The 12,969-nt window shown below is 41.3% G+C and overlaps 1 protein-coding gene across 3 annotated transcripts in view; it reads right to left on the reverse strand.

Annotated features, from left to right (window-relative positions):
- Positions 1–12,969, reverse strand: part of elmo1 (engulfment and cell motility 1 (ced-12 homolog, C. elegans)) — a 95,194-nt gene that overhangs the window by 29,701 nt on the left and 52,524 nt on the right. For all 3 annotated transcript variants that reach the window (XM_076105440.1, XM_076105438.1, XM_076105437.1), the window contains one exon: positions 110–246. In XM_076105440.1, the coding sequence (XP_075961555.1) occupies positions 110–246 (137 nt within the window). The remainder of the gene's footprint in view (positions 1–109; positions 247–12,969) is intronic.

Below are 12,969 nucleotides of genomic sequence, written 5' to 3' on the forward strand. Positions count from 1 at the left end.
ACACACACACACACACACACACACACACACACACACACACACACACACACACACACACACACACACACACACACACACACACACACACACACACACACACACAGTGTACCTTGTTGAAGTCTTCACTTGTGGCTCGCATCTCCTTCCAGGTTTTGTTGAGCAGCTGGATGCAGATGCAGAAGAATTCCTCGAAGGAGCGATCGTGGGTGAAGAACATGGGGTGGAAGTCGTGGCAGTTTTCACTGGCTGTGGACACAATTGAGGGGAAAGTTGTCACCTACGGTACTGCAGCAGTTTAAATGAACGACGACACCAGTGAATAAAGCCCGTTTGTGCCAGCAATCCATTTTATGGTGACACTTGATTAAACAAAAGAAATTACTTTGCATCTGATTTATACTAAACTGTAATCACTTACAGTTAGTGCCCTAAATAATGCTCTAATAGGTGCAATGATCACCAGACCTGTGACAGAGTAAATATTGACAAGCAACTTCTGTTTACTACCCAAATGCCCCTTGTTGTTTTTGTAAATATTATAGCCGTTTTTTGATTATTGATTTGTTAAGTTTACTGCTCGTTGCTAGTACAATATACTAACTAACTTGTATATTTTACTCTTTTCACTTTTACTGATTGAGTTCCCTGTGGTAAACAGTCACGCAGTGCATATATCTAGAGCTTTTATTGTGAAAGGTAAGAAGGAGTCGATCTGGTCTGTGTTGCATTTGTCAAGGGTGGAAAGGAGTAATAAAGTTTGCCCTCTTGTATGGTAATTAATAATTTATATGGCTCTGGGTTCACACCCCAAAAGCCTCTGTGTTGTTGTACAATACAAGTGTATGTATTTAATATGTCTGTTCAGCACAATGCGATTGGTCGATGCCTTTATTCATGGGGCGAAAGCTCAATCAAATACAAAAATGACGTCCCTTTTTAGCCACGTAATATTTGCATTCTTTGTAAAAAGTATTAATGACAAAAACAAAAGTTTGACAAAATATATTGACGTACAAATATTGTTTTTTAAATGCCCCGGTGTGTAAAGGCCTGTCGGTAAAAAAAACGTATTTCCCAGAATGTCAGTTTCTTTAATACGCATCCTTATCAGTGACCCATCTGACCGTAGTCTGGACGTTTTTATTTGTATGTTACCACTGCACCCCCTCGATCAGAGCTCAATCAATCTAATCCCAATAAATCTGATCCTGAATCACATTCACTGCACGTCCACACACCAACACTAAAAGAACAGTTGGCCACCAAAGCTCCATTTACTCGTTACCTCTCTCCTCCGTTGAGCAACTCATGCCATATGGTGGCCTTCAATCTATAAATATGTAATTGGGCCTGAAGGAATGTGGCCTGAGCCTGAAAACCTGACTAATGCACAACAACAGGGACAAGCGACCCACACACACAGCTACTGCAGACAAACATCACTTAGCTAGAAAATGTTACTGATGAAATCAAACAACTGCTGCTTAAAGGGCTAGCACTACATTCAACGTGGCAACTGTTTAATGATCATACATGATCATTCTGACACTTGAACTTCAATTAATAAATCATCAGGCCTGCGCACGCTAGATTAATAATCATAACACAGCATTTTCCAGAAGATAGAGTACAGAGAAATATATGATGTGACAGACGGAGACAATCCGAGTCTGCATCAAAGACATGGAAGAAAGTTGATGTGTTTATAGTTTATTTCTGAGAAACAGCCCCTGAGAATGAGATACAGCTCCCCAACGAAGCAAAGCTGCGTGTTATTGAAAATTTAGCTCACAAAATACCCCTTGGAGACAAATTGTGACCAGCAAACACTGTTCCAATTGGATTAAGTTGAGATTTTCTATTTTCCAAAGCCATAGATGGTTTCTTTTCTTTATTAGCAGTGCACTGAAGTGCTTCCCTCTCCACTATTTGTGTGAGAGTGTGTTTGAAATAAGAATGAGGGGGAAGAGGGAAAGCCAGGACTCCCGAGTGCCCAAACCATATTAACCAAGAGGTAAAGTAACAAGGCTTGACATTCATTTGAACTAAATTCATCTCCCTCACGTCGTCTTGCTGAGATGAGTCGTGGCCTTGAGCCAAAGGTTGGTTCATTTATAGAGTCTCAGAGCAGAGCAGCACTGGCCCACCACAAGCAGCCATGAAATTGGATGGAAGAGGTCAGGCGGCAATTGAAACTTCACAGTATAATGAGTGATATGCCCGCAGGCCACGGGCACAGCGACCTGAGCCTTGATTTGGAGCGATGGATGGGAGATTAAGGGGAGGGCGAGGTGGAGAGATCCGGGGGGGGATGTGCTACCGGTGACGTTAGTCACTCAGGAAACTAATGGAGGTGAGCCAAAACTGCTGACTGGCTGCTTAGTCAACAGTGCACTGCCCTTGGGGACAGAAAAATAAAAAATAGGATATGTGGGTAAATAAAATAAAAAAGTAAAATACCCTTTAAGTTGTCTAGAAAAAGTTGTTGGGAAGCTTGAAGTGACCTCTGAGCTAAACAGACTGTTTATTGAACAACAGAGCCCTGAGGTGGCAAGGTGAGGGGAATTACATGTCAAGGCTTATTTGGGGGATACAGACAGCGAGTCGTCTCATGAGGCTCTGCAGAAATTTCTCCATCCTCAGGTTTTCCAAGGCATGCTGCGCCGTAGACAGTTTTATTACCTCTCGCAGGGCTCAGCAGGACCTGAAGCAGCACAGCGAGGAGGCAAAAAAAACAAAACAAAAAAACATTATGGTGTGTTGATGCTCAAAATAGTTCACAAACGGTGTTCTGCATTGAAATACGCCTATTGCAAACTTGTGTGGAGTTTGGATCACTGAATATTTCATCAAACAAACATAATTCATCCACACTAGAAAATAATTTAAGAGGGGGGAAAATCTATGCGCAGCTGCTCTGCATTTTAATGAGATGGCAACGCAACAGTATGGTGGTGTAATACTTTAATCTATGGGAAGAAATATAGTCTAGATCACACTATATTACAAATGACCTCATAGCTGCTGTTCCATTTCAAATCCAATGCAAAGGAAAACAATGCTATCCCAATTCTTACAGACTGCACTATATTTTATTTAGCTTTTAAGAATTTTGAACTTTGTTTGAATGTATAGTTTTTGCAGAAGAATCGTCCACATGGAGGGGAAAAAAATAATTTAGTATTTACTTCCATTCTCAGCATTTCAGCTGCTTTCCAGCGAGCTGAAATGTCATGCCTGAATCATTCTCACCGCTGCACAGATGCACTTAAAATTATCCACCTGAACGGAGACGCCCCAGTGTTAGTGCAAAGTCATGTTACTGTGAGTGATTAGGTAACTCCTGCTTTAAGCCTTACATCAGCCTTGTTTGGGGTTTTTTTTTGGGGGGGGGGGGGGGGGGGCGCTCTACCAAAGCAATGCTTCAGCATTATTCTGATGATGAAATAAAACATCTGCTATGCAATAAAATCTTTCACCACCCATCGCACTGACTGATGGGGCTTAGTTGCTGGATTTGACCCAAATCATTGAGCTGCACACAGCCTTGATCTGAGGCTGACCGCAGTCATCACATGTGTCTGTATGTCTTGTAACAGGGAACCATTGGGAAACTTGGGGACAAAGATAAAGAATAATCACAATACTTGAGGCCTTTTACTTGAAGAGCTATGGTTTTGTATTCTGTCTTTAGCAGTGACGCTGTGAGCTACGGTATATTCATTTTTTTCATTTACTTCCATTACTGCCCTGTACATTCAGATAAATAAAGCTAACACAGGGTCAGGACACTAGACCTGTCAGTGATGACGCAAAACGCTGACGATCGACGATTTGTCCGAAATCAAACCCCCCAAACTGCTCAATATAAAGTGAACTAGTGGTCGTCTATCCTGAAGTAGTGAATGAATGATTTCTGACATGCCTGTAAGGAAGGCATTTCGTCTTTGCAGTTCATGGAAAACTGCTTTTGTAACTAACATCACTGATTGAGAGGTGACCAGAGACAGCAGTGCAGCAACCGTTTTCTTCCTTATTCAGTAAAGTTATTCGACCAGCACCTTCAACTGATCTTTTTCCATGGTTGTTAATTCAAATGATCTTTTTCTACAAAATGCTATGCTATGACCTATATCCCTAAAACGGGTATGAAACCCGAGGCTACGCACTTCATAAACCACTGTGAACTGGACTCTTAATTGGTTGAAACGGGTTATGTAAAACCTCTCTTCCTTCCGTCCTTCCACTTAGGAAAGCCTTTCTCTCCCACAGGCAGGCTAACGTGGTCATGGACATGGGGTGGGCGACTGGACACATCAAGTGCCTGAGGAGTCTGACACTTCTCGATGGATGAGTCACACAGCCAGACACACACACACACACACTCGCACAGTACTCTGCTGGTAGCTGGCTGTCACGCCACAAAACAGCAGGGTAGATATGAACCCTCTCTCAATTTAAGGGAGTATGACTCTTTTTGGCTGAGATGTGGGTCCACAGCAGACCACTTAGATGGATGGAAAATGGGCTGTAATGGGTTTTCCTTGTCCTGTATGCTTTTCATCCATCTGCACAGCCAGATGTTCGGTGCCTGCACCACCCATAAAGTAGGTAACAGGACACTGTGATGACCAGTTTAGGCTATGCTGGACGATATGCCAATATGGATCAGAGCTAATGTTTTTATGATTACCGTGCAATACTTTGTCTACAAAATGACAAATAGATATGATTCGGTATGATTGCCTTGTGACACTTACTTTATAACAGAAATGTCTATTCGTCCACTACTCTGAGATAGTTCAAGAACTACTACACACAACCCCCCCAAGACATGACAGGGAGTATATATTATGCTTGAGGACACTCTGTGAAATCTGAAAGGCCTTTTAAGTTATTTTTGACTATTAGAATGCTATTCTGCTGACAGGCCTCTTCTGAGCGAACAAAATTAGAAATTGAATTAGCTCAAGGGTCAAGAAACCTGCTTTGAAGACAGGGACATGAGGTATCAACTTTCAAGTCAAGTGAAACCAAACAATAAACAAGTTTGCACACAACAGGGACAATGTTTCTGATGCAGAAATCTCTTGTCCACAGAACGAATGTTCACGGATGTTTCTCAGATTGTTGCCCTCGCTACTAGACGTGTAGTCAAGGCTGATGCTTCACTGACCTAAAGTGAAACCAGATTCAAACAAATAGCTTCTTGTATAGCTTAGCTGAATTGATTGTATCAGTGCTAACATTGGATTTTAGGTAGATGTACCTGCCAGAGATGATAGCTCTGTAGCTATGTTGCATTGCTATGTTGCAGTGGCGGGCCGTGCATTTTATACCTGGGCCTTCTGTGCTGTCCTACTGAGCTACGGTTATTTGTTGGTGTAATAATACACGTATTCGTATTAAACCGTTTGGTACGAGGCACTAATTATTCAAATTTTTTTCCCTTTATCTTATTTTTTCATTGCACAGCTTGTTTTAAGGAGAGATTCAGCCCGGTGTTGCATTCGCCGGCCTGTGTTTCAGAGCAACAGAGGAAGACAGGAGCTGTGCAATGAAAAAATAAGATAAAGGGAAAAAATTTTTTTTTATTATAAAATAGCTATAACTTTGTGATTCTGTTTAGGCCAGCAGAGAAGGCTTAGCTGGCCCTGACGGCCCACCACTGTGTTGCAACAACATTGTTGACACTTGTATCTTTTCACAGATAATGTCACCGTTAGTAACTAATTACAACTGATGAGGCTGATGCTTCAAGTGACCTGAAGTGACTTGGTTTGTGTGTATGTGAATGCGAGCGGGACCGAGTGTGGGACAGCTGTCGCCTGTCATGCTCTTATGAAAGTCCATTCAACGCGAGGGCTCTGTGACGTCAACTGAGAATCTAATTAGTCAACTGGCCGGCACGGCGGCACACATGCGAGTCCTGAAGAGAGAGAGGTGACTAAGCATGGTTGTCAAAAGTGAGTGAGTGAGTGAGTGAGTGAGTGAGTGAGTGAGTAGGAGGAGGAGGAAGAGGAGGAGAGAGAGAGACTTGAGGGCTGAATGCCACCATGACATCTGTCAAGGTCCAGTGTGTATTTGTTTGTGTGTATGTGCGTCCATGAGTGTGCACAAAGTAAGCAAAACACCCCCCCCCCCCCCGAGTCACCTTGCAGCTATGCCACATGATGAATACACAGCAAAAAGTGTCATCCCCACTTTAATTACAATACCAGCATGCTCCGATGTCCAACTGTGACAAGGGTAGTGTGTGTGTGTGTGTGTGTGTGTCCAGCGAGCAGCGTCAGCACCATCTTTCCGGTCCAGTCACTGTTTGCGTGTGTGCAGGATGCCATGGCAGCAGGTAGATGCAAACCACAGTCGGCTAGATGACTTCGCAGACTGACTGTGTACTTCTCATGCTACAGCAAACAGCACCACAGTTACTGGTAACGCATACGAGGCTTATCCCAGGTTACAGTAAAGGCTCACAGTAAAGCCATTTATCAAAGAAAACCAACCATTTTTCATATGGATTGAAGCAGAATATTTAGTTCGATTAAAACATTTAGTAAATAATTACATCTGTCTTTTTTCAATAAATGTATATTTTTGGACTTTATAACGCGCTGGAGTTATTGGAAATGTTGAGATCACACGTAAACAAACCTATGCAGTCACCACTGGGATTTAAATCGACAAATACTAAAATACTAATAATATTAGTGTCGCCTAATTTTTATCTGCAACTCGGCAGAATTACCGGTTTTAAAGAGAAAAAAAGGGCACAGCATTTAAATGTTGATTTTGTGCGGTGTGTTGGGCACTACGAGGGTTTGCACCTGTAGAGAGACTGAAATAAACGATGCACTATATTGAATAGAGTATCTAGTTCTCTTCATACATACTGTATATCCATTGGTTCAACACAAAGAGATGACTCACACAGATGCTCTCTCAAAATATCTAAAATTGTCTAGCAAGGCGAAAACCACCGCTATAATTAGCACTTGGGTTCAGCAGCGAAACTAATAAGCTTACAAGCTACGCTACATGTTGCTAACCCTGTTAGTGTGGATTCTGGGCCAATATGTCCCCTTTAAATGAAATGTCTTTGGCTTTTTGAATTTGAAGTCTGTGAAATGTGTCAGTTTTATAATCTTTGAGTCTCACCAACAAGGCTTCTTGGTTGTACTCGTGCTTCAATTTTGATTATATCTACCCTGAAATTAATTATCATTATATAATGATGCCAGGAGAATGAGGTCACTGGTTCAAGTCACAAGATAATACAATGCTATACAAATAATACTAACTATTTGTACACAGTATTGAATTTGTTTTTTTTAATCCATTTTAAGTTTCATAGTATTCCATTTCAGGAAAGACAAGAAGCATACTGTATACGAAGAACCTTGATGAGATAAGAATGAAGACAGGGAAAAGTCAAAGTCTTACGTCCTCTGTGCTTTCTAATTACGTAACTAAACCAGTTTAGCATGCAGTCCCCAACAATGGTCCAGATGCATTAGAGGACAGAGGGAGAGCGAGGGAGAGCAGAACAGCAGATGGAAAGAAGAGAAAATCAGACTGAGGGAGACGACCATCAGCACACCGAGACCAACAAATGCCCAACAACTTTAGTAGTCGTGTTCTCAAATACAATAAGGCTTCTGCAACTGCACCTAGCTGTGGGTCTTCCATCAAGTCAGAGCTGCACTAGGATGTATTCATTAAAAACACTTAGCACAACTCATACCTCTCATATCTAAATACATCAGGAGCTACAGAACGGACTGTGATGTGCACATCATTCCAGATTGCTTTTGCAAACAAACGCACAATCTGTCCGAGTTTGCCCGAATGCAGAAGCAGAAATGCTTGAACACAACAAAACAGAACATTCTCCATCTATACATGCACATGTGTGCACATGCACAAGAGTGTGAAAGCACAGTAAAATGTTTACACATATACTAAAATAAACCAGTTAAACTTCAAAACATAGACTGAGGGATGATAATACGGTAACTGTTAGAAGTTAAATATTAAGCATGCACTTTCTTTAATTTAAGGAAAAGCTCAAATTTACTGGAGAGTCAAAATAAATCAAAGACTTTACCACTTTAGAATATGTGATTGCAAGGAATAATAATTATCATTAGAAAATGTTGAACTGATTTTGTATTTTGCATAAATAAATTACATTTACGTTGTCCTTTATTTGTACTCAGTTGTTTGTTATTGTTTTGTGTGCCCAAATATGCTCTGTTGGTTTTGTCCTGTGTTGTATTTAGATCTTAATATGTCCGGAAAGTGAATAAAACAATCTTTCCTATTACAAGATCTCAGCTTCCTCAGCAAGGACTCAACTAGATTGTTTATGTGTGTGAAAAACTACCGTTTTGTCTGATTTGATCTTTGACAAGGTCTGCTAGTAAGGGGCCTTTCGGGAAAACAGCTTCAGTTTGTTCAGAGCACGGTGTGCAGTTTTTGAAGAAAGAAAAGAGTTTTAAGGAGACAAGTTGGTGAGAGTTTGATGGTAAATTACATCCAAGAAGCTCAGCGTACACAGCAGCAAGTGGCAGCAGCAGCACTGTCATATGCCGGGTGATGTTTCATCACCACTTCAATCCACCGAGGGTTGCTGAGGGCCGACAGGGGACGAGGGAACGTCTGGAAAAACTCCAGGGATGCTTAAAACTTGAGATTCTCAAGGAGTCATCATTGTTATTTGTGCCCTCCAAATTAAAAAACCTTTTGCTGGTGTATGCCCGAGGCTAATAAGTGGAAAACCCAGAAGCCGGCTCCCCCTCCTTTAAAACAAGGCTCCAACTGACAACTGTGTGAAGTGGTTGCTGACTGCCAAATAGCTCCTCGTGTCACGACTTGAGGGATACTTGGAATTCTACGCTTGGCCTTTCCTCCCCTCGCCATCATCCACTTCTCTCCTGAATCATGGAAGGAGACCTACGGGAGGGATTAGCAGCTAAAACCTTGAGACTTAACGTGTCATTTCAAATGGGATCATTAGCATACTAATGTTTGATGTCGGAGACAAATCCTCATCTCACCGATACTTCGTTAGTGGAAGCAACAGCTTACAGAGGGAGCTCTCTGAGATGATAAATGAAACAGGACACAAACATATCACGAGAGGTCAATTTCATTTACTATAATTAAGCATGTCCTTCCTTCATGTTTCATAAAACTCTTTAAGAAGTGGCAGAGATCTTTAGAACAAATATGGAAAATGAACACAAGACTTAATAGTAAGTCATATTCGTTTCCATATTTTGCCCGAAGCAACGGCTCATGTATCGTATTAATTACTGGATAATGTAATGACTCGTCAGCATGTGGGAAAGACTTCTCTCTCAGTGGGTCAGAAATGTAATTAATCCTGTTAAAGCGATACTCTATTCAGAGTCTATTAAGTTCTAAACACTTACCCCCCTATGGGCTTGAAAGTTTGTCTCAAAATAATCATTCAGAATATTGTACTTCTCTGCAGTCCTGTAGTGTGCTGATTATGATCCACGCATTCACGTGTACTGCACTTCTATATCTGAGTTCTCAAGCACAACTTTGTCAAGTTTGCAGAAAGTCATGTGTGTTTGATGGCACGTGTCAGAGTGCCGGAAAGCATCTACTTAATTAGAGAACTTTATCTTAACAAACCTATAAAAACTATTCCTTTGTTAATGCTATACTAGAAAACATGTGTTTCTCTTCATTTTTAAGATACACACATTTTTGCCACATTTAAAAAAAATTTAAAAACTCTATTATACAATCTGAGAATGGGACATGTGACATTTTCTGATGATATTTAGTATTTACTATACAACCCCAGCTGCACGCCCGCACTTGATATTTCAGTTTGACCATGACTGTGAGCGTTAACAGTAAGTGTCAGTATGTGTGTGCTAAAACTGTATCTCAGTGACACACACGGGCCAGTCCAAACACATCACAGCATTTCAATCTCACACTGTGCAATTTCCCATATGTGTGTGTAAGTGAGGTTGTGTTGTTTCTAATCACAGCACAGCAGGCAACATAGGAATGTCATTACACTGGGAGTTGTCCAGTTAATGAGTTTGGATGACTCTGAATCACCTGCTGGGTTTGGACACACACACACACACACACACACACACACACACACACACACACACACACACACACACACACACACACACACACACACACACACACACACACACACACACACACACACACACACACACACACACACACACACACACGAATGTACATATTGAACTGTAGATTTTCTGGTATTATCAGGTGATGGGACATATGACGGGTTTTTGGTCTTTGAGAATAGTGAATACTGTGTTAGAGGCGTTTGTTTTTTCAAAGAGAAAACAGACAAACTGAACAGGAATCGGAGGAGACAGCTGCATCCGCTTTTTGACAGGAAGCAACGGAGTTTATAGCAAATAGAATTTTAAGAAACAAAGACACGATTGTCATAATACTGCTATAAATCATGTCAGACTTTATCTTATTACCAGTCGTGACAGAGACGCTGCCATTGTTTTCACCTTTTGAGTCTTAGCGTGTGAGTCATCAAGTCAAATGTGGTCCTGGAGACACCGACTGTAACGGGAACAACCACAGAAGCACTTTGAGTACTTTGCCAGAAGTTTATACATCTGTCTGATGTGTATTTGAGATAAAAAAAATAAAGGTCGAGTTCAAAGATGGGTGTGGTCAGAGAAAGGGGGGTGAAGGGGCCATTGGTCCCCCTCTTTACATCCCTGGGCTGATTTGGCATTGTGGCTGGTGTAATTCCATCGCAAGATGGTCTTTAATTTGTTTACAATAATTATACAAAATCATGAGCTTATATGACACCGGCAGATCGATACTACAGCTAAATCCAAATGCGTCATTCTTAGTTCTGACGATGCAATTCTTCCTCTTCTGATGCAAACCTCACTACTAAGCAACACAAAATTAAGTTAAAAACATTAATATTGTCCTTGAGGAGACAATATAAAAAAAATAATAAAAAAAAACCTCTAAAAAGAAAATCAATCCAAATATCCCACATGATGTATTGTGTTAGTGTGCTCTGATCATAACCTAAGATGTACAACGGATCTGTCTATGGTGCTGAACATGGCCCTATGTTCTGACCTTGGCTGATGGCTCTCTGATCCACGGCACAAATATGAGGACATCATGTGACTGTCAGCTCTGCGTGTGCGTGTGTGTGTGTTCTGTTAGCATGCGTGTGTCCATGCCCGGACCTGCCACGGTTCACCACCCGGCTCTCCATCTCAGCAACGAGATGCAACACCGTGAATCACCAAGCAGGGCCATTAGTCACAATGCCTGCCCCCGTTTGAATAACGTCATAAATATTCCATGGACCCGCTTAAAGAGGAGAGTCGGAAAAGTCACGGCTTGGCGCCTCACCAACGCAGATTCCATTAAGCCCCGTGTTGCAGCAGAAACATGGCAAGACAATTAATCTTTTAGGGATCCGAGGCAGGACAACAAGGGGGAGGGAGAGAAACAGAAATAATGGAAGAAATAGAATATGGTGGGAGAGAGAGAGACACCTGAATGGAGTTATGAATTATGTAGAATGCGGCAGCATTGACAACTGATTCAACCAAACTACCTCCCTTGCTGATTGACCAAACTACCTCCCTTGCCTCCTTTCTCCAGAACACATCTGCATAGAAATTAAATATCTCAACAGCAACCAAAAGGGAAAAAAATGTCAAAACATCTCAAAACGAGGATAGCGTTAAATGGAAAAGTATAATCCGTTAGCCTTACAGAGCACTGAGACAATTGTCAAGCCAGACTCTTGAGTGGCTTCTATGTTATTTAATTGAAAGTGGTAGGATGCCACTTGCTTGTGTACTGGTGTCGTTTTTGACACAAAGAGAAAACCAGAGCATGAAAGCATGAGAAAGAATTACAAGTCTGAGAGGGACAGATGTTCTTTAGACCCACTGAGAAGGGAAAAAAAAGAGTGAGCCAGAAAGAAAGAGCATGAAGAGTGAGACAAATTTTTAAGAGAGAGAGATTGAAGAGGCAAGCAGGGAAGAAAGGCAACTTCAACAGCCAGAGATACAGAATGCTTGTGTTCTGGTCTGCTTTGATTCATTGTTCAGTGTCCATCAGGAGCTTTGCGTCACAGTTTTGCTCTCCACTATTAAACATGTAAAGGGTGCCGCTACCTCGACGGCATGCTAACATGTGACATTAGCACTAAACATGAAGTACTAATGTCAGTAGTTTTGCAGGTATTTGGTCATAAAATAAAGTATTGGACAAATTGAGATTTTGGCCTGATGGTGGCACTGAATTAAAAGTCAAGAGGATCGCCAAATTATTACAATTCATCCTGAGGTGAACATAAAGGTCTGTTACAAATGTTGCTGCAATTCATCCATTAAGCCTTTTTTTTAAAAAGTCACAGTAGGAAAAACACAGCTGTCAAAAATAAAATGAATAAATTACATCTGGCTGAGCATGCTGTGTCACTGCCAGACACAGACTCACGAACACAACAACGTCTTCATTAATGTTATTGGCAAAAAAAACACAATTTTTTCATTAAAATACACAAATGTCAACCTCGTGGTGGTGCTGGAGGAAAAGGGGATTACCAAAAGCAACAATGGATCTCGGAACAAAATGAAAAGGCAGTCCATCCGAAAGTTTAGATATTTCAGTCTGGACTAAAGCGGTGGACCAAATGACAGGCTAAACATTATTTCAGGGGACCTCTTATGCAGAACAAAAAAAAAGCCTGAAATGTCATTGTTACACTTCGAGTTATTGGTGAAATAATGCACCACGGTTTCTAATATTATTCTGACTCAAATACCACACTATCAGAGCTGATAAAAACTATACAGAGACACAGACACACCTTCCAACATCCTCGTTAGCGTCAGGTATTTCATCGTTTCGCTGCTGAAAGGTCACCCG

Source organism: Anarhichas minor, unplaced genomic scaffold, assembly GCF_050575085.1.
Source record: "Anarhichas minor isolate MPS153535 unplaced genomic scaffold, ASM5057508v1 ptg000033l, whole genome shotgun sequence".
Lineage (NCBI taxonomy): Eukaryota > Metazoa > Chordata > Actinopteri > Perciformes > Anarhichadidae > Anarhichas > Anarhichas minor.